The following is a 27,375-nucleotide window of genomic DNA, read 5'->3' as shown; positions in this document are numbered from 1 at the left end:
TATACATACACACATTCAGGTAAATTTATAGACGTACAGACACATATACACACACCGGCAGATAAATACACAGACAGGAACATATACATATACAGACAGGAGCATATACAAATACATAAAAGGCACATTCACAAACAGACCCATACAGTGAAGGAAATAAGTATTTGATCCCTTGCTGATTTTGTAAGTTTGCCCACTGTCAAAGATATGAACAGTCTAGAATTTTTAGGCTAGGTTAATTTTACCAGTGAGAGATAGATTATATATAAAAAAAAAAAGAAAATCACATTGTCAAAATTATATATATTTATTTGCATTGTGCACAGAGAAATAAGTATTTGATCCCTTTGGCAAACAAGACTTAATACTTGGTGGCAAAACCCTTGTTGGCAAGCACAGCAGTCAGACGTTTGTGTAGTTGATGATGAGGTTTGCACACATGTTAGATGGAATTTTGGCCCACTCCTCTTTGCAGATCATCTGTAAATCATTAAGATTTCGAGGCTGTCGCTTGGCAACTCGGATCTTCAGCTCCCTCCATAAGTTTTCGATGGGATTAAGGTCCGGAGACCGGCTAGGCCACTCCATGACCTTAATGTGCTTCTTTTTGAGCCACTCCTTTGTTGCCTTGGTGGCTGTATGTTTCGGGTCATTGTCGTGCTGGAAGACCCAGCCACGAGCCATTTTTAATGTCCTGGTGGAGGGAAGGAGGTTGTCACTCAGGATTTGACGGTACATGGCTCCATCCATTCTCCCATTGATGCGGTGAAGTAGTCCTGTGCCCTTAGCAGAGAAACACCCCCAAAACATAATGTTTCCACCTCCATGCTTGACAGTGGGGACGGTGTTCTTTGGGTCATAGGCAGCATTTCTCTTCCTCTACACGGCGAGTAGAGTTAATGCCAAAGAGCTCAATTTTAGTCTCATCTGACCACAGCACCTTCTCCCAATCACTCTCAGAATCATCCAGATGTTCATTTGCAAACTTCAGACGGGCCTGTACATGTGCCTTCTTGAGCAGGGAGACCTTGCGGGCACTGCAGGATTTTAATCCATTACGGCGTAATGTGTTACCAATGGTTTTCTTGGTGACTGTGGTCCCAGCTGCCTTGAGATCATTAACAAGTTCCCCCCGTGTAGTTTTCGGCTGAGCTCTCACCTTCCTCAGGATCAAGGATACCCCACGAGGTGAGATTTTGCATGGAGCCCCAGATCGATGTCGATTGACAGTCATTTTGTATGTCTTCCATTTTCTTACTATTGCACCAACAGTTGTCTCCTTGTCACCCAGCGTCTTACTTATGGTTTTGTAGCCCATTCCAGCCTTGTGCAGGTCTATGATCTTGTCCCTGACATCCTTAGAAAGCTCTTTGGTCTTGCCCATGTTGTAGAGGTTAGAGTCAGGCTGATTAATGGAGTCTGTGGACAGGAGTCTTTTATACAGGTGACCATATAAGACAGCTGTCTTTAATGCAGGCACCAAGTTGATTTGGAGCGTGTAACTGGTCTGGAGGAGGCTGAACTCTTAATGGTTGGTAGGGGATCAAATACTTATTTCTCTGTGCACCATGCAAATAAATATATATAATTTTGACTGTGATTTTCTGTTTTGTTTGTTTATATAATCTATCTCTCACTGGTAAAATTAACCTAGCCTAAAAATTCTAGACTGTTCATGTCTTTGACAGTGGGCAAACTTACAAAATCAGCAAGGGATCAAATACTTATTTCCTTCACTGTATATACCCAGTGTCACGGACACAGGGTATGTGGACCCACTAGGCCACTCCGCCATAGCGGGGAGGCAGCTGACCAGGTCACAGTCTATGCGAAAGTCAATGGCAGACAGTAACGCTTGGGTACCTGAAATAGTCCGGACGGTGGCTGTGGCTGCAGCACGGATGGAGGCTGGTGCGGCAGGTGGTGCCAGACGTGGCGAGCAGTATGCGATGAAGCAGTAGACACTGGACGTGGCAAACGACACTGGACATGGCAGACGACACTGGACATGGCAGAAGACACTGGACGTGGCAGAAGACACTGGACGTGGCAAACGACACTGGATGTGGCAGAAGACAAGACTCCAACGCTGGTAGGCACAGGAACTGGAACAATACGGAATACAGGAACGGGTAACAGGGCACGGGTATCGGCTGGAACGGGGAAACACTAAGGGACCGTTTGCGAGACAGACTGGGATAGACTAACAACGCTCAGGCAAGGATCAGAAGGCCTGGGGCCTTCTTATAGACCAGGAAATCAGGGCAGTTGATGATGATGACGATCCTTTTGTGTGCGCACTGGCCCTTTAAGGCCGTGCACGCGCGAGCGCGCACACCCTACGGGACACAGCAGGACGGAGCGGAAGTGAGCGCTGGCGCCTCCTAGGAAGGAGACAGGGAACAGCACTCACGGATCCATGGCTGCGGGCGTCGGGAGGTGAGTAAACCCGACGCCCAGTACAGATAATGTAGTAGATTTCACATGCAGTGCTATGTAACACCACAGATAACACACAGTGATAACTCTGATTTCAGATAATGTAGTAGTGTTACCTGCAGTCCTACGTAATAGCACAGATAACACAATGATAACTCTGATTACGGATAATGTAGTAGTGTTACCTGCAGTCTTATGTAACACCACAGATAACACAGTGATAACTCTGATGACAGATAATGTAGTAGGTGATAACTATACTCACAGACACATATAAACACACACACACACACACACACACACACACACACACACACACACACACACACACACAGGCATATATAAAGGGCAGCAGGGTATATAAGGGGAGCATTGTATATAGGGGCAGCAAGGTATATAGGGGTAGCAGGGTATATAAGGGGCAGCAAGGTATATAAGGAGCATCAGGGTATATAAGGGGCAGCAGGTTATATAAGGGGCAGCAGGATATATAGGGGGCAGCAGGGTATATAGGGTCAGCAGTGTATATAGGGGCAGCAGGGTATATAGGAGGCAGCACAGATATATTCATTTTATCTGTTCTACTTTAATATTGAACACACACTTTTACAAAGAGACAAACACATGCAGAAACAGAGAGAGAGACACACACACACACACACACACACACACACACACACACACACACTGTAACATATACACATACAAACACAGAGACACATACTGTATACACACACACACACATATACACACACAGACACACACATACACTCACCCTCTGTCCTTGCTGACAGGATCACAGGCTTCTTGCAGGACAGGCTGTTGGCGGAGCTTCCTCCTCTGCTTCTCGGCTTTTATTTACTCCAGGTGTGTAAAGCACGGAGTAAAGGCAGAGCCCAGTGGCTCTCCTACATCCTGGGAGGGTGCAGCGCCCTGCCTGCAGCCTATAGTATTCATTTGTATGTGCGTCCTGAGGACGCACATACAAGTGAATGTGGCTGTCGCTAGCATCGGAGCACCTGTTCTTTGCTTGTGAATTTCCAGTCTGCATGTGTTTTGATCAAGCTACTTACCTACACCCTTTACCTCTGACTTCTGGACTTCTTGGAAATTGACTTCGGCGTGTATTACTAAAGGAGACGATCAATAATATAGGGAGCAAGTGGAAAATTTTTGTGCATGGTCAGCGGCAAATTTACTAATAATGAACATTAGAAAAATTCAGGAGATGATTATTGATTTGGGCAGAAAGCGTCAAGAAAATGAGTTGCGTTTCAATGGGCAGAAGGTGTCAATTGTGGAGAACTATAAGTATTTGGGAGTATTTATTGACAATAAATTGACTGGAAGCTAAATTGCAATATGCTTTTTTAGGAAGGGCTCGAGTCGTCTGTACTTTTTACGCCAACTGAGGTCTTTTAACGTCTGCTCAGAAATGTTACAAATGTTTTATAATTCGGTGGTGGGGAGTGCAATATGTTTTGCTGTGATTTGTTGGTACAGTAATGCGACGGTCATGGACATTAATAGAATAAACAAGATTGTCAAGAAGGCGAGTAGTATTATTGACGGCGCAATTGAGCCGGTTAGTGCGGTGGCGGAAAAAAGAATTTGACGGAAATTTGATAGGATTGTTGCTTGTCCTCAACATCCCCTATATAACTATGTTAAATCTCAAAGGAGTTAATTTAGTAAATGTTATCTACAATTAAAGTGCACTAAAGACAGGTCATTTTTACCTACCGCTATATCCTTATTTAATAGAGTGATGGCCTAAATTGGTTTTATTTATTGATTGCTATTTTTATATTTTTAAGTATTATTGTTACTACTTAATGTAATTTTAGGTATTAACCTTGTTATAAATGTACTATATATGTATTGTTGATGTCTTTCTATGTGGCAAACTGTTTGACTATTATTAATTTCCATCTTCGGATCAATAAATTCTTCTTATTCTTATAACCCTTTGTTTACCGATTTTGATTATCTGCTCCCAGCTGGTTCTGACCTATATCCACTTGCTTACTGTTTTTGACGTTCTGTTTACCCTCTGGCTGTCTGGTTCCTGTTCAGGTTTGCCTGCATTGCACCTCTTATCCAACACTGAACTATGCTAAGACAACCTGGGTTCTATGTAGCAAAAACCATCTTGCCTTGCGGTTGGCTCTGGCGAAGACCTTAGAGTAGCCTTAGACTCTGTCAATCAGAGTTGTGACGGATTTGAGGTTGCGAATTTATTTTCACGCCGTCTCCAGCAGCCTTTGGGGAATTGCTCAACTTGCAATTCCATAACATATTCATAAGCCATTTATATTATATCCTTTCACGATGGAACCTATGCAAACCCTGTTGGAACAGATGGACAATCTGACTCAGTTCGTACAAGGTCTGGCGATGAGGGCCCAACATCATGAAACTACGCAGGCCCAAGCAGTTGTTCCAGTCATAAGTCCAGTGAAACCTAAGGTGAACTTACCTGATCGTTTCCCTGGTGATCGTAAGTCGTTTGTTAATTTTCGGGAGAGTTTTAAATTATATTTTCAACTAAGACCTATCTCCTCGGGTACTGAGCAGCAGCGAGTGGGTATTGTCATTTCCCTTCTGCAGGGTGATCCTCAAACCTGGGCCTTTTCATTGGGACCTGTTGCCCCTGAACTTTTTTCTGTGGAGACCTTCTTTGCGGCCCTAGGCTTAATTTACAGAGAATGAGATATAACGGCAGTGGCTGAGTCCAATCTGTTATCTGTCCAGCAAGGACTGCGCCCTGTCGAAGAATATTTTTTCGGAATTTAGACAATGGTCTATTTCTTCACAATGGAATGATGCTGCAGTCCGATGCCAATTTTGCCGAGGCCTTTCTGAAACTTTGAAAGATTTCTTAATAAATTACCCTCCGCACTTGACTCTAGAAGATACCATCACCCTTGTTGTGAGTTTTATAAAAAAAATAATAATTTGAGCCAATTGCCGATGTATGCAACTATGCCAATAGTAAGCCAATACAGTGGCATTCGTCTGTGTGAACAGCCCTAACAAAGTGTATCTTCAGTTATATTTAACATTTTATAATAGTTTAACACTTCACGGAAACACGTGTCTTTTGAAATAGTACATTTAAATAAAAAATAAAATATATACAGCTTCTCCTATGTCATCATACAAACCTAGAATTTGTGTACATGACCAATTCTCATTTTCTTCCTCACAGTGACATTGCTAGGTGTGAAGAGACTCTTAAGGAGTACAAATTATATGAAAATTTCCTCAGGATATTATCTCCATCAGAATGGAGGGACACTCAAAATCAGAAAAGAATGATCAGGCAAGCTGCAAAGAAAAGAGATAGAGAAAGAAGACTCACCTTGCCTTTTCCATCAATAACAAAAAGTATGTTATACCTATATTTGTTTCTAGAACTATAACATAGCACAAGGGAGGCAACAGCTGTTGGGGCAAAAGCAACAAAACAAGAAATTTGCATTGTACAAGGAATTTGACTGCTATATTTTCTTACGTATTAATACATTCCTGTGTCCTACGACATGTGATGCATGATAACTACATTGAGTGGCAGCTAGAATATCCAAATGAGGACTACATTGTCCATATAACGTTTCCTGGATAGATATATGCCCAACATCTCATGAAATATAACCAACTCATAACCATTTCTGTAAACTTTTGCTACTGTATTTGATACATCACTATCACTGAGGATTGTTGAGTATTGTCCACTTGGAAAATATAGTATCACCGAAAAGTAGTGGAAAAATTAAAATATAACTTTATTACATGTAATAAAATATATTGGCACACAAGATGAACTGTGACTGATATTTAGTCACTAAATGATACACTGTGACTAAACGTCCGTCACTAATAGCTTATGTATCATGCATATTCCACAGTCCCAAAACCAGTATATGTGACGATGAGCATATACTATAAATTACAGACAAGTGTATATACAGACCAGGGAGCAAATTCGATCCCTAACCATTAAAATGGACTGGAACACTATAGTGATATCCTGTATACTTATTCACAGCCAGTCTAAATGGTTTGCACGATGTTGCAATAATTATAAACATCCTTTACTCACATCTATATATTGTGCAGGAAATAAAGTTAATATTAAACTGCTGTATTGTATTATCTCCACTAATGTCCTCAATGTAAGGTAGATGAGGCAGACAATCTATTAGGATAAATGCCCTTTTACAGCGGACGATAATCGGCCGGTGCAGCGAGCGCCGATCAATGAGACATCGTTGATCGGCGCTCGTTTGCTCCTGTTACACGGAGCTATGGATGGGGATGAGCAGTCGCTACTCCGATCGCTCGTCCCCATACGTTATTATCATGTCGGCAGTGCCTTCCCCTGTTTACACAGGGAGATGTGCTGCCGACAACGATAATATTACATTTTTTTTAAAACGATACGATCAGCAGATTAAGGAGCTTTTGCTCGTTCATCTGCTGATCGCTGCCCTGTTTACACAGGGCAATTATCGGCAACTACAATAATCGCCCAGTGTGAAACCATCTTTAAGCAAAGCATAGGTCAAACTATAGGGAAGAGCTACTGCCCTTTCACTAGATAGACTGGTATACATATTGAATTTCTAAATTTCTTACTACAGCTGATAGTTTACATACACAATATATAATGCTAGGTGAGCATAGTTTCTATTCCATTACTAATCTCTACGCGTGGAAACTGCTATTTGACTGCTGGATGAATGAGCAGTAAGGGTATGTTCACACGGTTAACAAAATACGGCTGAAAATACGGAGGTGTTTTCAAGGGAAAACAGCTCCTGATTTTCAACAGTTTTTTAATCAAAGTAGCGTTTTTCGCTGCGTTTTTTACAGCCGTTTTTCTATTGAGTCAATGAAAAATGGCTCCAAAAATGGCTCAAGAAGTGACATGCACTTCTTTTTACGGGGCGTCTTTTTACGTACCGTTATTTGAAAATGAGGCGTAAAATAACGCCCCGTCGGAATAGAACGCCGTATTTCCCATTGAAATCTATGGGCAGATGTTTGTAGGCGTTATGCTTCTGATTTGTCAGATGTTTTTCGGGATGTTTGAACATAGCCCGTAGAAGATTTTGAACACAGCCCGTGTAAACATACCCTAAGAACTGCTGAGCTTGAGCCCTGATGGCGCACTCAAACTTCTGGATGTAAAGCCTCGCGCGGTGGCGAGGACGCCACCTCTTTAAAGACAAGACCGCACCCCTCTGCCCGACTTCACTGCCCACGTCATCAGGTCTCTGATAGGCCTGACACGTGTATGGGCGTGACCTTTGGTGACACGCCAGAGAAATGTGTCTGTCGCTATAGCAGCAGAATGCTGCAACGCTGGACACATCTCCCCAGAACAAACATTACATGCTTGTATTGCGTCACGCTGAGTAATACACTGTGGGGGCAATTAGCCACAAAAATATAAATATAAATAATACGTCCGTCGTAGCATACCTGTCCTCTACTTTTGTAGCTCAGACAGGCACCAACACCAGAAACGATTCTACACTAGTGACATAAGTTGAGAAGCCAGTTCATGAAAAGTGAAATAGTAATGTATCGTCTTGGCATATGGATAACACATACATATTACTTAGTAACTGTTAAGTATCAAGTAAACACCATAGATACAGAAATACCACGACCAAGCTTATTCAAACTACGAATACCCATAACCGGAGTACTATTGAAGTAGAAGGGTAACCTTCCTACTCAATAAATGGGGTAAATTAAATAGAATCATAAGGATCTAAAGGCTTCACACATTTGATTGTAAATATCCATTGTGCTTCCTTGCGCAACAGATAATTGTCTAAATTGCCTCCCCTGGATGAGGGGCGCATCTTCTCTATGCCCTGGAACTTCAAAGAGCCAGGATCCCCCCCATGGTATTGCCACACATGTCTGGCTAAAGAGCGATCCTCCTCCCTAAGCATATTTTCTACCTGATCATGGATGCTTCGCCTAAACTGGCGAATGGTCCTCCCCACATAATTAAGGAGGCACGGACAAATAAACATGTAGACTATTCCTGGGGTCCTGTAATGAATAAAGTCACGGTTATCATATTCACATCCTGTGATGATGCTTTTAACCGTTTCCCGACATTTGTCATACGGATACGTCATGGAAAGCTAGTGCTTCCCGCATTTTGCCGTATCCATACGACAAATGGACGGGCTCAGAAGCTGAGTCCATGTCATCATCCCCGGTTGTCAGCTGAATGTTACAGCTGACACCCTGGGGTAATGGCGGGGACCGAAGTTTGCTCCAGTCCCCGCCATGAACCCCTTAAATGCAGCAGTCAAAGCGATCTCTGCATTTAAGGGGTTTGCAGCTCATCGGCACCCCAGCAGTGAAATTGCCAGGGTGCCGGTGGCTGCAAAGGCAACCGTAGCCCTAACACTAGCCTCCCGGTATGCCTAGTACGGAAGCCTTTCATGCCCTGCCTGGAGGCGGAGCCTAAAAGGCTTGTGTAGCCGACAGCTCAGGAGCTAATCCGGCGTGATCAGCGGTGGATGTCAGCTGTATGTTACAGCTGACATCCACCTGTAACGGCAGGAACCGGTACTAGCTCCGATTCTTGCCATTAACCCTTATATGCAGCGATTGAAAGCGGCAGGACCTGCCTATTTTTGAGGGAACGGCGGCACGGTTCCGATAAAACAACGGAAGTGTGCATGGCCCCATTGAAATGAATGTTTCAGGGTGCTATCAGTTCAAACAACGGATAGCACCCTGATGAAAAAGACCTGAAGTGGGCATGAGGCCTAAGGCCTCAAGCACACATCCGTTGCCATTTATACAGCTGCATATCATGGATCCGCAAAACAAGGACCGCACATAGAACTATACTGCTTTTTGCTTCAGTTACATTAAAATAAAAGTGAAAAAAAAAGTTACACCTCATTTATTGGTTGAGAAAGCAAACATGGTGAGTGGGAAGGAGATGTCGGGAAAGAGTTATGGGGGGGGGGGAGGGCGCCAAGATCAATCTTTGCCCCGGGTGCAGGAGAACCTAGCTACGCCTCTGCTGTATGTGGTACATGTATTAACAATTTCAGTGTTTCTATTCGTTTATGGCTGCTACAGTTATCTCTATTATAGAGGCAGATGGAAGGTTAATGAGGATATTATCTAGAGCAGAAGCTATGAGAGAGCATAGATATCTACCCCGTCGTAAGTCATCTATAACTGAAAGTAGGAGATCATCCACAAGGTAATGCAATATTGTGCAGTAGATATTTTTTATTTCCTGTTGCTTATATAGCGCTAACATATTCTCCCCGCTGTGCAGTGGTTGTCGTCACACACATTATTACCTGCCCCCAATGCAGCTCACAAGTATGTTTTGAGTGTTGAAGGAAACCCACACAAACAAGAAGATGACACACAAAATCCAAGCAGATGTTGTCCTTGGTTGGGTTTGAAACCAGTTCAATCCCACACCGCTTTAACGGCGCCGCAGTGTTCCCCGCTGGTTTTTGTTGACTACCCGACATCGATGACATGCCGTTCATGCACGTGACCACTGCAGCCAATCTTTCACTACAGGGCAAATCTATAAATACCGGTCAAAGACCACCGGAGCGAGGAGAGGTGAGTATTGTTTTTTGTGTTTTTTTTATCCACATTCCAACTCTTAGCAAATTAAGTCCCTCACAACCCCTTTAACAACATCTATAACATAGTGCAGGATGGTAAAAGAATAAAAAGGCACAATGGGTACTGCACTTAAATTTTAATTCTTATTGTAATCTGATTCTAGAAGTCCCAGCGAAACTTCTACTGATGAGCGAGAAACACAAACTGGCGATTCAGACAGTGAAGAGGTAAGGTTGTATTGTCACGCTTTGTCATCATTTCATATTTTAAGCTGACTTGAAGTGCATACATGTAAGAGATCAGAAGAGTGGACTCTCTAACAGTGGTGATAGAGGCCAAAACTTAACCTGCTTCAGCCCTCACACATTAAATAAACCTCCTAGCCCTCCTTTAGGTGTGCCCTGCACATATGCATAAATTACTACATGGGAAATAATACATCAATGGGGAATTTTCCATATGAAGGTATGTACATGTCTGTGCAGGACCTATCTAAAAGGCATAGCAACCAGTGTACAACCTCATGAACAGTATATAAAAAGTTAGGCTATTTTACAGTGTGTGCTGGTTAAAAATGTATGCATTAAAGGGGTATTCTCATCTCAGACATTTATGGCATATCCACAGGTTATGTCATAAATGTCTGATAGATGTGGGTCCCACCTCCAGGGCAACCATCAGAAATTTCGGGGCCCCGTACAGTGAGATTGGTCAGGGCCACTGGGGGTTTATCGTTTGAGCCTTTAAAGGAAACTAAGTGAGCAGAATGGTCAGCGGGAAGCATAGTAAGCCGTGACCACTGCGGAAGGTTGTCAAAGGGGTTTTCTGAGATATTAAAGAGACTCTGTCACCACATTATAAGTGCCCTATCTCCTATATACGGAGATCGGCGCTATAATGTAGGTGACAGTAATGCTTTTTATTTAAAAAAACGATCTATTTTCACAACGTTAGGAGCGATTTTGGTTTATGCTAATGAGCATTCTTAATGCCCAAGTGGGCGTATTTTTACTTTCGATCAAGTGGGCGTTGTACAGAGGAGTGTATGATGCTGACCAATCGGCATCATGCACTCCTCTCCATTCATTTACACTGCACTAGCGATATAGTTATATCACTATGTGCAGCTACATACACAAACCCTAACATTACTACAGTGTCCTGATAATGAATACACATGAAATCCAGCCTGGACGTCATGTTTATTCAGAATCCTGATACTTCTGACTCTTTTCTGTGAGATTTACAGCAATTGATACGAAATCTCGTTTACCTCGTAATCTCGCGAGATTTCCTATCCGTTGCTGGAATCTCACAGAAAAGATTCAGAAGTATCAGGATTCTGAATACACATGACGTCCAGGCTGGATGGTCATGTGTATTCATTATCAGGACACTGTAGTAATGTTAGGGTTTGTGTATGTAGCTGCACATAGTGATATAACTATATCGTTAGTGCAGTGTAAATGAATGGAGAGGAGTGCATGATGCTGATAGGTTAGCGTCATACACTCCTCTGCACAACGCCCAGTTGGTCGAAAGTAAAAATACGCCCACTTGGGCATTAAGAAAGCTCATTAGCATAAACCAAAATCGCTCCTAACGTTGTGAAAATAGATAGTTTTTTTTAAATAAAAAGCATTACAGTCACCTACATTACAGCGCCGATCTCCTTATATAGGAGACAGGGCACTTATAATGTGGTGACAGAGTCTCTTTAAAATGAGTTTAATAGAACTTTAGGTTGAAAATAGATCAAATTGTAATGTACTTATCTTAGTAATTCTGTGCCATTCCCACACCGCAGGTACCCACCTGTCCTCAGTCATCTCTGTTTACCTTGCTTACACAATGACATGATGAGTTCATCTCAGTGATTGTGGCAGCCATTCACCGCTGTACTAAGTAAGGGTATGTGCACACACACTAATTACGTCCGTAATTGACGGACGTATTTCGGCCGCAAGTAGTGGACCGAACACAGTGCAGGGAGCCGGGCTCCTAGCATCATACTTATGTACGATGCTAGAAGTCCCTGCTACTCCGTGGAACTGCTGTCCCGTACTGAAAACATGATTACAGTACGGGACATTTGTCCTGCAGAGAGGCAGGGACTCCTAGCATCGTACATAACTATGATGCTAGGAGCCCGGCTCCCTGCACTGTGTTCGGTCCTGGACTTGCGGCAGAAATACGTCCGTCAATTACGGACGTAAATAGTGTGTGTGCACATACCCTAAGGGTGCTGGAGGTAAACACAAATATAATTATGTTACCGGGTTTATGCTGCCCTATCTTAGGGCAGCATAAAGTTGTGCTGGAAACCCCGATTGATGTTTGATTTGTCATTGTGGTGTAGTTAATAAAATCACAGTTTATTAGGTTCAGCGCCATTCTGGAGTCCTCCATATTCATTATATGCGGGCTAATCCCACCCACTGCCGCTGATTGACAGCTTTCTTCTCTATGCACAATAATAGGGAGAAAGCTGTCAATCAGCAGCAGAGGGAGCACGCTGCGCTCAGCTAGCGCTGCAACTGGTAAACACTAGTTTTATGAAAACGACACCATATTGACAAGTGGCAGACCCCTGAAATCAGGTTGTGTGTGTCAATACTTTATGTTGCCCTGAGATAGAGCTTCATAAATCCGGTGACAGATTCCCTTTAATCATAAAGAACAACATCAACCACATCTCACCTACCCCTTCTCATATAAAGTGTGTGAAAATATATACATACATATATTAGTGCTGCCTATCACTTACCACTCAACCAGTCCACAATATCTTGCTATTGAGAGCAGAATGAATTGCCTCCCCTTGCCGGCTTCCTCTTCTTCCGTGCATGCGCAACACACAGCAAATATATTTCAAAAGTGTGACAGGCCCTGAAAATTCCCACCTAGCTTTTTAATAAACTTGTATTACGTAGTGTTGCAACGTTGGCATCACATTACATCGCTAGCTCACCATGGTGATGGAGGCATCGGCTGGAGCCTGGGTGCAGGGGCGTAGCTAATGGCTCATGAGCCCCGGTGCAAAAGTCCGTCTCGCATTTTTCTCATGCCCGACGGCCCGCAGCTTCTATCGACCCAACAATGCAGCACTAGCAGCCAGGGGCGTCGCTAAGGTCTTAAAACGTCAGAGGAGACAGCATATCCATAGCACTCTGACCCTATAACTATGGATAGGATTAGATACAGTGGCTTAGCAGACTTTATCACATATGATAGGCTTAGATATAGGGCCCAGCTCGCCGACATTGTGTATCCAGCGCTGGACCCAGGAAAGGTAAGATAATAATTGCTGTGCTTATGTGTCACATTCTTTTTTTTCGTGTGTTCGTGTTTTTTACAGGTTTGGTTGTTGGGCTACTTCGGATTCGAGGACTACTTCAATGATGGCTTTTTTTATTTTCAATAAAATCATTAATGAGGATATTTTTTCTATGTCTCTGTATTTTTTTAAACTTTGATACTACCGCTTCGTTCACATTGCATCAGGGCTCAATCTGACGTTCCGTCTGAGCTATCCGTCAGAATGGAGCCGCCCTGAATGACACATACGGAAACCATATGTTTCCCTTTCCATCACCATTGAATGACGGAACCATTGCACAACGGAGACAAACGGAAACCATTGACATTGGATCCGTCACCATTGAAATCAATGGTGGTGGAAACGGAAACCTATGGTTACCGTTTGTGTCAGTCAGGGCACCGTTTTGACAGAAACTGAGCCCTGACGCAGATGTTAATGAAGCCTTAGCCGGGTATGATCCAGTCACCAAGCATCTGTAGTGATGGTCGGGCACTGAGGCGGCTGCAGGCTGGTATTATTAGACTGGGAAAGGCCAGAAACCTTGGCCCTTCCCACTCTGGTAATGGTAGCCTAATAATACCAGCCTGCAGCTGCCCCAGTACCCGATCATCACTACAGATGGCCAGGTACTGGATCGTACCTGGCTCTTCCCGAAACCCTGGTGGAAGTGAGTACCGGGATAATACTGGGGGTTAGTGTTAGCCTCTGCACCGGCTAACATTAAGCCCTGCCTTAGTAATGGACACTATCAATCAGCCAGCGGCCATTACTAAGGCAGTAGTAATAAAGTTTAAAAAAAATACAAGGACATAGTAAAAATATTTTATAGAATTAAAAAAGCCCCACACAACCCTCGCTAACCATTTTATTGAAAATAATAAAAAAAAGCTGTCATCTAAGTAGTCCTCGAATCCAACGTAGTCCAAGAACCGAATTTGTAAAAAAAGCACAAACACACACAAAAAAAAAAAAACATTAGTAACACATGTGGTAGGCTTAGATACAGGTCCCAGCAGGCTGGATCACACCATGTGTGATCTTATATGCTGGGCCCTATATCTAAGGCTGGGTCGACACGAGCTATTTTCAGACGTAATGGAGGCATTTTACAACTCAAATTACGTCTGAAAAAACGGCTCCAATACGTCGGCAAACATCTGCCCATTACTTTCAATGTACTGTGCCGACGACCTGTCATTTTACGCGTCGCTGTCAAAAGACGGCACGTAAAATTACAGCCTCGTCAAAAGAAATGCAGGACACTTCTTGGGACGTAATTGGAAATTACATCCGTAAAAGACGCCCCGCAAAACTCGAGTACATGCAATTACGTCTGAAATTCAGGAGCTGTTTTCTCCTGAAAACAGCTCCGTAATTTCAGACTTATTTTACGTTTGCGTGTGAACATACCCTAAGTGTTCCACATGGTAGGCTTAGATACAGAGCCCCAGCAGACAGTAATCGTATACAGTATAGGCTTACTGTCTGCTGGGGCCCTGTAGCTAAGCCTTCTATGAGGTAGGCTTAAATACGGGGCCCATCAGACAGAATCACACATGGGACATGTATTTAAGCTTTTTATGTGGTAGGCTTAGATACAGTGCCCAGCAAACATTAATCTTTTACAGTACAAGATTACTATGCGGTAGGCTTAGATACAGGGCCCATGTGTGATACTGTCTGTTGTACCCTGTATCTAAGCCTGCCACAAGGTAGGCTTAGATACAGGGCCAAGCAGAAGGATCACACCATGTGTGATGCTGTCTGATGGGCCCTGTATCTAAGCCTACCACATGGTAGGCTTAAATACAGGGCCGCAGCAGACAGTAACGTTATACTTACCCTCCTCTTCGTTGGCTCCGGGTGCAGTGGAGGTCCTGATGCCATGGTGCACAGCGTCGCGACGTCCAAGACATCGGAACCTCCACTGCACTGGGATCGAGGAGGGTAAGTATATGCAGTTCAGTTCTGGGCTCCAGTTCATAGAAAAGATGCCCTGGATTTGGAAAAAAATACAATAAGGGGCATGGAGAATCTAAGTTATGAGGAAAGATTAAAAGAATTAAACCTATTTAGCCTTGAAAAAAGACGACTAAGTGGGGATATGATTAATTTATATAAATATATTAATGGCACATACAAAAAATATGGTGAAATCCTGTTCCATGTAAAACCCCCTAAAAAAACAAGGGGGCACTCCCTCCGTCTGGAGAAAAAAAGGTTCACTCTGCAGAGGCAACAAGCTTTCTTTACTGTGAGAACTGTGAATCTATGGAATACGGTAGTCTACCGCAGAAGCTGGTCACAGCAGGGACAGTAGATGGCTTTAAAAAAGGCTTAGATAATTTCCTAGAACAAAAAAATATGAGCTCCTATGTGCAGAAATGTTTACCTTCCCTTTTCCCATCCCTTGGTTGAACTTGATGGACACGTGTTTTTTTCAACCGTACTAACTATTGTTAGGGATCTGCCAGGTACTTCATCTAGGTATACTCCTGGGATTAATCAATCCACACCTGAGGCCAGACCTGTTCGACTGACACCATCTCCCACCAACCAGGGTGGCAGGCCCAGGAGTGGGAGAGCCTACATAATTACAAGCCCTTACCTAGTCTACCATTTCTCCTACGCTGACGCTATCATGGACCCCCTTGAGACCCTGGCCCAGCAGATGCAGGGCCTCTCCCTACAGGTCCAGGCCCTGGCCCAAAGGGTCAATCAGGGTGACGCTGCTTTAGTAGTACCCCTCACCTCACCTCTAGAACCCGACCTCAAGTTACCTGACCGGTTCTCAGGGGACCGTAAGACGTTTCTCTCCTTCCGGGAGAGTTGCAGACTGTATTTCCGCCTAAAGCCCCACTCCTCAGGTTCCGAGAACCAGCGGGTGGGTATCATCATATCCCGACTCCAGGAAGGGCCCCAAGAGTGGGCCTTCTCCTTGGCTCCTGACGCCCCTGAACTTTCCTCTGTTGATCGTTTTTTCTCTGCCCTCGGACTCATTTACGACGAGACTGACAGGACTGCCTTAGCCGAGAGTCAGCTGGTGACCTTACGTCAGGGTAGGAGACCGGTTGAGGAATACTGTTCTGATTTTAGGAAGTGGTGCGTAGCTTCTCAGTGGAACGATCCGGCCCTAAGGTGCCAGTTTAGGTTAGGATTATCTGACGCCCTGAAGGATCTGCTGGTTAGCTACCCCTCGTCTGACTCCCTTGACCAGGTTATGGCCCTAGCAGTACGACTTGACCGACGTCTCAGGGAACGTCAGCTAGAACGCTTCAGTGTGCTCCCCTCTGACTTTTCTGCGATCCCCCCCGAGGTCCCGTCTCCTCGCCCCTCCACGGAGGACTCGGAGGTACCTATGCAACTCGGGGCCTCCATGTCCCCTCGACAACGTAGGGAGTTTCGCAGAATGAATGGTCTCTGCTTCTACTGTGGGGACGACAAGCATCTACTGAACACCTGTCCCAGGCGCAAGAATAAGAAGCCGGAAAACTTCCGCGCCTAAGTAATCATCGGGGAGGTCACTTGGGCGCACAGGTATTTCCCGTTAATGTGAAACGCAATAAAATTTTGCTTCCCTTTCAGGTCTCGTTTGCTGGCCGGTCTGCCACGGGCAGTGCTTTCGTGGATTCAGGGTCATCTGCTAATATCATGTCTGCGGAATTTGCTATGTCTCTAAAGATGCCTTGTATTGATTTACCTTATCCTATCCCTGTAGTGGGAATCGACTCCACTCCCCTTGCTAATGGTTATTTTACTCAGCATACTCCTGTTTTTGAACTCCTTGTTGGCTCCATGCATTTGGAGCAGTGCTCTGTACTGGTGATGCAGGGATTATCGTCTGATCTGGTTTTAGGCCTTCCCTGGTTGCAGTTGCATAATCCCACGTTTGATTGGAATACTGGGGATCTCACCAAATGGGGTAATGAATGTCTTATGTCATGTCTTTCTGTTAACTCTATTTCTCCCCGGGAGGAGGTAAACACGCTTCCTGAGTTTGTTCAGGACTTCGCCGATGTGTTTTCTAAGGAGGCCTCCGAGGTGTTGCCCCCCCATAGAGATTACGATTGCGCTATCGATTTGGTGCCTGGTGCCAAGCTTCCTAAGGGTAGGATATTTAATCTTTCATGTCCTGAACGTGAAGCCATGAGGGTGTATATCCAAGAATGCCTGGCCAAGGGTTTCATTCGCCCCTCGACTTCTCCTGTAGGTGCTGGCTTCTTCTTCGTGGGGAAGAAGGATGGTGGTCTTAGGCCGTGCATTGATTATCGTAACCTGAATAAGGTCACCGTAAGGAACCAGTACCCACTTCCTTTGATTCCGGATCTTTTTAATCAGGTTCAGGGAGCCCAATGGTTTTCTAAGTTCGATCTACGGGGGGCATATAACCTTATCCGCATCAAAGAGGGGGATGAGTGGAAAACTGCGTTCAACACACCCGAGGGTCATTTCGAATACCTGGTCATGCCCTTTGGGTTGTGTAATGCCCCTGCTGTCTTCCAGAATTTTATTAATGAAATCCTGAGAGAGTACCTGGGTAATTTTCTTGTTGTGTACCTTGATGACATACTGGTGTTTTCCAAGGACTGGTCCTCCCACGTGGAGCATGTCAGGAAGGTGCTCCAGGTCCTTCGGGAGAATAATCTGTTTGCTAAGACTGAAAAATGTGTCTTTGGGGTACAGGAGATACCATTTTTAGGGCAAATCCTCACTCCTCATGAATTCCGCATGGACCCTGCCAAGGTTCAGGCTGTGGCGGAATGGGTCCAACCTGCCTCCCTTAAGGCGTTACAGTGTTTTTTAGGGTTCGCCAACTATTACAGGAGATTTATTGCCAACTTCTCGGTCGTCGCTAAGCCTCTTACGGACCTTACCCGCAAGGGTGCTGATGTCCTCCATTGGCCCCCTGAGGCCGTCCAGGCCTTTGAGACCCTCAAGAAGTGCTTTATCTCGGCCCCCGTGCTGATTCAGCCCAACCAAGAGGAGCCATTTATTGTGGAGGTTGACGCTTCCGAGGTGGGAGTGGGGGCCGTCTTGTCCCAGGGTACCAGCTCCCTCACCCATCTCCGCCCCTGTGCTTACTTCTCTAGGAAGTTTTCGCCCACGGAGAGTAACTATGATATTGGCAACCGCGAACTTCTAGCCATTAAATGGGCTTTTGAGGAGTGGCGGCACTTCCTGGAGGGGGCCAGACACCAGGTAACGGTCCTTACGGATCACAAGAATCTGGTTTTCCTAGAATCGGCCCGGAGACTTAATCCTAGACAAGCTCGGTGGGCACTATTCTTTACCAGATTTAATTTCTTGGTTACCTATAGGGCTGGGTCCAAGAATATTAAGGCTGATGCTCTGTCACGTAGTTTCATGGCCAATCCTCCTTCTGAGAAGGATCCTGCTTGTATTTTACCCCCTGGTATAATCGTCTCTGCCACGGATTCTGATTTAGCTTCTGATATCGCGGCTGATCAGGGTGCTGCTCCTGGGAACGTCCCTGGGGACAAACTGTTTGTTCCCCTGCAATACCGGCTGAGGGTACTCAGGGAAAACCATGACTCCGCTCTATCTGGTCATCCTGGCATCTTGGGCACCAAACACCTCATTACCAGAAACTATTGGTGGCCTGGGTTGCCTAAAGACGTTAGGGCTTACGTCGCCGCTTGTGAGGTTTGCGCTAGGTCCAAAACCCCTAGGTCCCGACCTGCGGGCCTACTACGTTCCTTGCCCGTTCCCCAGAGACCTTGGACCCATATCTCCATGGATTTTATCACCGATTTGCCTCCATCTCGGGGCAAGTCGGTGGTGTGGGTGGTAGTCGACCGCTTCAGCAAGATGTGCCACTTTGTGCCCCTTAAGAAGCTACCTAACGCCAAGACGTTAGCTTCTTTGTTTGTGAAACACATCCTGCGTCTCCATGGGGCGCCAGTCAATATCGTTTCTGACAGAGGGGTACAATTTGTTTCCTTATTTTGGAGAGCTTTTTGTAAAAAGTTGGAGATTGATCTGTCCTTCTCCTCCGCCTTCCATCCCGAAACTAATGGCCAAACGGAAAGGACCAACCAATCCCTGGAACAATATTTAAGGTGTTTCATCTCTGACTGTCAATTCGATTGGGTCTCATTCCTTCCCCTTGCTGAATTTTCCTTGAATAACCGGGTCAGTAACTCGTCAGGGGTCTCCCCGTTTTTCTGTAATTTCGGGTTTAACCCAAGATTCTCCTCCGTCTCCCCTGGTTGTTCCAATAATCCTGAGGTAGAGGATGTTCATCGGGAACTGTGCACCGTCTGGGCCCAGGTTCAGAAGAACCTAGAGGCGTCCCAGAGCGCACAAAAGATTCAGGCGGATAGTAGACGTTCTGCTAACCCCCGGTTTGTCGTCGGGGATTTGGTCTGGTTGTCGTCCAGGAACTTGCGCCTTAAGGTCCCGTCCAGGAAGTTTGCTCCCCGATTTATTGGACCTTATAAGATCATTGAAGTCCTCAACCCTGTATCCTTCCGTCTGGAGCTCCCCCCATCATTTCGCATACATGACGTCTTCCATGCCTCCCTCCTTAAACGCTGCTCCCCGTCCTGGTCCCCCTCGAGGATACCTCCTGTTCCCGTTCTCACCCCTGAGGGGGTGGAATTCGAGGTGGCCAAGATTATGGACAGTAGAATGGTCCAGGGCTCCCTCCAGTACCTGGTCCATTGGAGAGGATACGGGCCGGAGGAGAGGACTTGGGTACCCGCCCGTGATGTTCACGCTGGGGTATTGATCAGGAGGTTCCACCTTCTCTTCCCCACTAAACCGGGTCCCCTTAGTAAGGGTCCGGTGGCCCCTCATAAAAGGGGGAGTACTGTTAGGGATCTGCCAGGTACTTCATCTAGGTATACTCCTGGGATTAATCAATCCACACCTGAGGCCAGACCTGTTCGACTGACACCATCTCCCACCAACCAGGGTGGCAGGCTCAGGAGTGGGAGAGCCTATCGCGGCCTGGTCTGTCGGAGTTAGCTCCGCCCCCTGTCCTTTATTACCTGCCCTGTTCTCTCCCTCAGTGCTTGTAATTCTTTTGGATTCCTGGCCCCACTGCTGCTTGCTCCAGCCTGCTTCTGCCGTGCTTCTGCCTTGCTGCAGTTCTGCTTGACCTGCTTTGCTTTGCCCCTGGCTTGCTTCTGTCTCCTTGTCCGCTTGGGTGTACTCACTTCGTCCTGGTCCTGACTGTCCGTTCGCCGCTCCGTTTCCTCGTGGCGTTCCGTGGCTACTGCCCCTTCCCTTGCATGTTCCCTGTTTGTTTTCCTGTGCACTTAGACAGCGTAGGGACCGCCGCCCAGTTGTACCTCGTCGCCTAGGGCGGGTCGTTGCAAGTAGGCAGGGACAGGGCGGTGGGTAGATTAGGGCTCACTTCCCCTTCACCTCCTTCCGGCCATTACAACTATGTAGGTATACTGCTACTATTGTAACAGGGCCCCGTGTAGTTTATTACTTAGGCCCCAGTTACTATAGTAACTTTTAACGGATGTAGTGTGGGGGAGGCGGGGGATACAGGGCCTGGTCGCAGTTGTGACCGCTGCGACCCCTGTAGCTACGCCCCCCAGCAGTCGCGGTGGGCCCGTTTAGCCTGGGCCCCTGAGGGGAGTACCACCTGTACTGTCCTGAAGGTGGCACTGCCCACCTCTGCGACCCTCACCTATTTCTAGAACTGACCCCCCATCATACCTTGTCCCCCTGTAGCTGCTCTCCGGCCTCTGAGTTACGAGGTTGCTGGGAGTATTGAAACTAACTGAGCTACGCTGTAGCCATAACACCCAAGTTCCGGAAACAGCGTAGCTCCCTGTGCTACACTGTTTCTGTAGCTCCTATTCACAAGATAGGACGGGGTTCTGGGGGCCCTGTACTACAGATATGCCATAAACGCCCAAGATGAGAATAGCCCTTTAAGTACATAGTCATATAGGAAGGAAGTGTGTCTCTCTAGTGTCTCTCTAGGTGGCATGACTCAAATAAGTTGAGTCGTGTACCCCCCTTTATTTCCTTCTTATAAAGCAGACACTGAAACAGAGTTGGATTTTAATGGCCACAGCAGCCGTTTATATCTTAAATAACAATAACTTTTAAATAACCATATAACATAACTTTTTTGAATTCCCCTCCGAGGAATTCAACATCACATAATTAACCATATGACCCTCTCCGGGTCAAACAAAAAGAATGACAGGGGCAAGTCCTTGAAGCCACCAATATTTGTATTTACAGGTCATCTGCCCACCAATACCTTACCCCCACCCGTAACCCTGCTCGGGGGCACCGATTACCTTTGCAGATGACCTCCACCATATATATCACAGCCTTCAAAAGGGGTAACACCCTAAGAAGCCGATTTCCAACAAAATTGGGGGGTGCATCCCGTGATGCATTCCCCCCCCCCACCACGTTTTTTGACCTACTTCAAGGACTCCCCCCGCATCTGCAATGACAAACCAAGAGGAACACTTGAACTTCTTCACACCAGTGTCCATCCCACCATATAGAAAACTTCGACCCCCCAGGCTGGACACCACCAGCCTTCAAAACACCGACCAGCGGCCTCGCCGGGACACTCCAATTCAAAATAGGGCAGGCGGGCGGGAGGGGACATGTTCCTGCTTCAGCGTCCTGGCGAAGAGAGGGAGAGAAAGCACAGGGAAAGGTACATCCCCTTAATTCCCCCACCCCTTACCTTACTAGCCCTCCTACTCAGGGGCGTAACTAGGAAAGACTGGGCCGCATAGCAAACTTTTGACTGGGGTCCCCCCTCCCCTGGGTGTCACACAACCCCCCCCCCTTGTAGATAGTGCCTTTTTTACAGCCCCCCCCTGTAGATAACGCCATACAGCCCCCCCTCTGTAGATAGCGCCATACATCCCCCTGTAGAGAACGCCATACAGCCCCCCTGTAGATAATGCCATACAGCCCCCTGTAGATAACGCCATACAGCCCCCCTGTAGATAACGCCATACAGCCCCCCTGCAGAGAACGCCATACAGCCCCCCCCTGTAGAGAACGCCATACAGCCCCCCCTGTAGAGAACGCCATACAGCCCCCCTGTAGATAACGCCATACAGCCCCCTGTAGATAACGCCATACAGCCCCCCTGTAGATAACGCCATACAGCCCCCCTGCAGAGAACGCCATACAGCCCCCCCTGTAGAGAACGCCATACAGCCCCCCCCTGTAGAGAACGCCATACAGCCCCCCCCCCTGTAGAGAATGCCATACAGCCCCCCCTGTAGAGAACGCCATACAGCCCCCCCTGTAGGGAACGCCATATAGCTCCCCCCCTGTAGGGAACGCCATACAGCGTTCCCCCCCCCCTGTAGGGAACGCCATACAGCGTCCCCCCTCCCAAAAAAATGCGACCTACAGCGTGTCCTACAAAATACATGTATCCCCTCTCCACAGGATCTCCACAGGATAGGGGATACATGAGTGATCGCTGGCAGCGATAGGGAGAACGGGGGACTAAAGTCCCCTGAACTTCTCCATGACAAACCTCTGACTTCCGGCGTCTACGCAGCTCAATAAAAATGAAAGGAGCGCTGGTCACGCATGCGCACAAGCACGACCGGCGCTCCATATATTTCTACGGAGCTGCCGACACAGACCCCGGAAGTCCGAGGTTTGTGATGGAGAACTTCAGGGGACTTTCAGTCCCCCGTTCTCCCTATCACTGCCAGCGATCACACATGGATCCCCTGTCCTGTGGATAGGGGATACATGTCTTTTGCTCTATTTTGCGCCTTCAGGACCAGACACCGTTTAGCCATTTTTAGCACGTGTTAGTTAAATGGCTATAACTTTTTAATTTTTGGGCTAACGACGTGATTTTTGCGACGTTTTTTCCGTAGACAATGCAGGTTTCATTTTTTATCGTTTTTATACACACCTTTTTTGCTATTTTATGTGTATTTATTATTTACATTTTTTTTGCACTTTACTTTATTATTTTGTTATTACTATGGTCTGTCCCCCAAAGGTCAAAGAAGACCTTTGGGGAACTTTATATATTTCTTTCTTTTACACCATGTTTTTCCACTGTAACTGGAGCTGCACAGCAGCCCCAGTTACAGGGGAAATCAGCCCTCTCATAGTGACGATTGTCACTAATAGGGCTGTGCTGGGTCTAGTAAGACCCAGCAGCAGCCTGCCACTAACGGCACCCGGCGATCATGTGACCAGTCACATGATCACCGGGAGGAATAGAGACAGCGCCGCTGCTGCTGTCTCTATTCCTGTACACAGCACGCATTCAGCGCTGTGTACAAGTGATCAGAGAAGACAGAAGCAGCGAAAGCTGCTTCTATCCTCTCCTCAGGGTCCCCGGCAGTCACTGACAGCCGGAGACCCGACATTCAGCTGCCCGATCGCGCGGGCAGCAAGTTAAAACCCGAGCCGTAGAAAGTCTATGGCTCGGGTTTTAAGGACCCTGACCGCTGGCCGTAAAAACACAGCCAGCGGTCGGGAACCAGTTAGCAGAGCGGGGAGATACCTCCCTGCTCTGCCGTAGTGTTCAGTGGCGTCCCGCTGTAGCAGCCATAGCGGCTGCTAGCGGAGCCTCCGGCCATGGTGGGGACCCGTGCCGGCGGGCGACACGGGCCCCCTCATGCCGCGGGCCCCGTAGCAGCCGCTACTGCTGCTACGGCGGTAGTTACACCACTGCTCCTACTAGCTTATCCCAAATCCCATAGGCCAAACCAACTCGTTACCCCTCCCATCTATTTCAGTCATGGAGGCCTCCCCTTATTTTGTTTTTGTCTGCAGTACGGCCTCTTCTCTAGAGAGACAATTATCTTCTTTTCTTCCGGATGAGAGCAATTTTGCGAACTTTCTCCCAAGGAGCATTGCCCTAAAAACTCCCTACTAGCTTGATCTCCACAAGGAGAATACCTTTTGTCATATAAGTAAATGCAACTTAGGCTACTTTCACACGGCAGTATTTTGCTTCACTATTTAAAATGCCAAAACGCAGGAGTAGGGCAAAAACACGGAAATAGTACAAATCTTTCCATTATACTTTTTCTCTGTGTAGGATCCACTCCTCGTTTTGGCTTATAAATACTGACCAAAATACTATCATGTAAAAGTGGCCTTATACATATATAAACTGACAAAAATCGAGGATTAAGGAAAATATTACTTATTTTCCGTTTGTTATGTGTGTCTGGTCCTGGAAAATACAGAATATGCTATGAATATAATCCTCCTTTTATCTCTACACAGGAGCTTGAACTATATTTCACTGATCCTCAACAACTACTTCAGATTTTTGCAGATTTAGAAGAGCAAAATGCAATTTTAATAAAAAAGGCTCAGGAATTAGACGAAACTATGCAAGAAATCAAAGCTAGAGAAGTTATCAGTCACGAAAGAATGTGAGTGTCTTTATCTTCTTGTCATTTCGGATAACATTTCATATATTAATTCCACTTACGGTATTATTCTGGCATTTTAACTTGCACATTATATTCAAGCATTCCTATGCACTATATTAAATATGTAAAAATGTTTTGCCGCACTCTTTATAGACTTAATATTGGAGAAGTGGTTTTACAGTACCGATATAAATAAAGTCTTTGGTTATTCTCTAAATAACACAATTGTATTAGCCCACGTTCAAACGTGACAGATTTGTAGCGGAGTTTCTTTGCAGATTCTGCAACAACATACAGTAAATTACATGTGAATGGGGTTTTCACATGTAGTGGATTTATCCACAGTGGATATGAGAGTATGCGGTAGATTTTGTCACGGATTTGCTGTAGATCTTTGCATTCCAATGGGTTAAATCCGTGACACATCCGCTGTGAAATCTGCATGTAAGGCTGGGTTCACACGAGCACATTAACGTCCGTAATGGACGGACGTATTTCGGCCGGAAGTCCCGGACCGAACTCAGTGCAGGGAGCCGGGCTCCTAGCATCGTAGTTATGTACGACGCTAGGAGTCCCTGCCTCTCCGTGGAACTACTGTCCCGTACTGAAAGCAGGATTACAGTACGGGACAGTTGTCCTGCAGAGAGGCAGGGACTCCTAGCATCGTACATAACTATGATGCTAGAAGCCCGGCTCCCTGCACTGAGTTCGGTCTGGGACTTTCGGCCGAAATACGTCCGTCCATTACGGACGTTAATATGCTCGTGTGAACCCAGCCTAACACTTCTTTTTTTAATGCCGCATCTGATTGGCTGTATTCACTTGCAGTTTATGGTATGGTTTTGAGAGAACAAGTGCTGCATACAGTGCTATTCTTCCCTGTAAATCAGCAGAACCCCTATGGACCCCATTGGAAGCCAATGGGGTGCATCGAGTGCCAGTGGTAACCATCGTACAATGGATCCAGCAGAGCGTTGTAGCTTCTGGTCTGATCAGAAGCCACGACGCAAGTTTAAACATAGCCTAAACACAGTATTAGGCTATGCTGTATTATTTTATTCCTATTCTTGATTGTGTGACCTACAGGAACCAGAAAACAAAAACTCTTAATGAACACAAGAAAATGTTTTTAGAGGCTTTGGCCAGAGAACAAGAACAGATTGCGGAACTTGAGCTGAAAGCTAAGATGTTTACGTCTGGTAATTTACAATTAGAAGATCAGGTAATATTGTTCTGTGGGAAAAACAGTCACTATTGACCACGGCATCTAAAGGGTTAATTGTCTGGAATCGGAAGTGTGTATTACAGCCGGCACCCGCTGCTAATGGTACGAACACTGCAGGTAGGACGTAATTGTACGTACATTTGCAGGAAGAGGTTAAGGTTTAGTTTGAAAACATATTTACAACATTAAATAGGTTGGCTTATCAAAGACAACCCCGTTCAGACTGCAGCCACTGCGAGGGAAGCTGATTTCACTGGGGTAAGCCACGGACAGACACTTTTTCTGTATTGGCAGCTGCAGGGGAAATTTAGTATTACATGGCGGGCATTCAAATTAATGGATGTCCATGTAATAGCTTGAGTCCGCCAGTTTGAGAGGCACTCTTACAGAGCAGCTCTCCACTCTAGCTCATAGAGGGCCCCAAGCAAATAGGGCATATGGATATGAGACAACTTATTTAAGGCGACGTTCACAAGTGGTGTATTTGTTGCAGATTTTTGGTGCAGAACAAATATATAGTACAATGCATGTGAATGAGGTTTAGAAATCTGTTAGGGTTTGAGGGTATACTGTACGTTTTAAAATACGCACCTTTGTTTATTTTGCTGCAGATTTCCACTTACTCTACTCTATTCTGAAAGTGAAGTTCATGGCAAATCTGCATGTATGTGCAGTGAGTGAACTCAGCCTAACAGAGTGTAATTATTGAGATATATATATATACATACATGTTATAGAGCAGGAGTAGGTGAGCAGGTTGATGAATATTTTAGTAGCAATTGATTCAGTATAACTTTGTAATTTGCTCAATTAATCCTCTGCTCATTCTGGGCTTAGGAGTCCAGTGGGCGGTCCTACTCCGTGATTGACCACCTCCCCTACATAAGTGTGAATAAAGACATAGCTGTCAATCAGTGATTAGGACCGCCCAATGGACCTCTAAGCCCAGAATGAAAAGAGGTTTAAATAAATGAAGTACAAGCTATACTGAATATTTTGCTACAAAAATATTTATCAGGAGTATTGCAGTGTATTATGTAAGCAATCAAAGGATCGCATGTTCAAGTCTTCAAATGGGACTCAAAAATATAGTCATAAAATATTTGAATAAAGTTTACTGGGAAAACAAATCCCACGTAAAAAAAAAAAACTTTATTATGTGAAAACTATACAAAAAAACTATACACAATTGGTACTGCCACATCCGTAATAACCTGTACTATATAATGAATATTATCTCGCACTAATTCTGTAAAAGGAAAAAAAAAAGTGCCAGAATTCCAGTTTTTTGTTCATCCTGCCTCACAAGAAACGAAATAAAACGTAATCAAAACATTGTATGTACCGTAAAATTGTACCAA

At 45.6% G+C, this 27,375-nt stretch overlaps 1 protein-coding gene across 2 annotated transcripts in view; it reads left to right on the top strand.

The window, feature by feature from the left end:
- The window catches only part of CCDC38 (coiled-coil domain containing 38), a 69,944-nt gene that overhangs the window by 27,407 nt on the left and 15,162 nt on the right, over positions 1-27,375 (top strand). For both annotated transcript variants that reach the window (XM_075860111.1, XM_075860112.1), the window contains 5 exons: positions 5,651-5,829; positions 9,583-9,694; positions 10,244-10,307; positions 24,638-24,789; positions 25,876-26,011. In XM_075860111.1, the coding sequence (XP_075716226.1) occupies positions 5,651-5,829; positions 9,583-9,694; positions 10,244-10,307; positions 24,638-24,789; positions 25,876-26,011 (643 nt within the window). The remainder of the gene's footprint in view (positions 1-5,650; positions 5,830-9,582; positions 9,695-10,243; positions 10,308-24,637; positions 24,790-25,875; positions 26,012-27,375) is intronic.

This window comes from Rhinoderma darwinii, chromosome 3 (assembly GCF_050947455.1).
Source record: "Rhinoderma darwinii isolate aRhiDar2 chromosome 3, aRhiDar2.hap1, whole genome shotgun sequence".
Taxonomy (NCBI): Eukaryota; Metazoa; Chordata; class Amphibia; order Anura; family Rhinodermatidae; genus Rhinoderma; species Rhinoderma darwinii.
The sequence above is the reverse complement of the archived record's forward strand: the minus strand, read 5'-3'. Positions and strand labels throughout refer to the sequence as shown.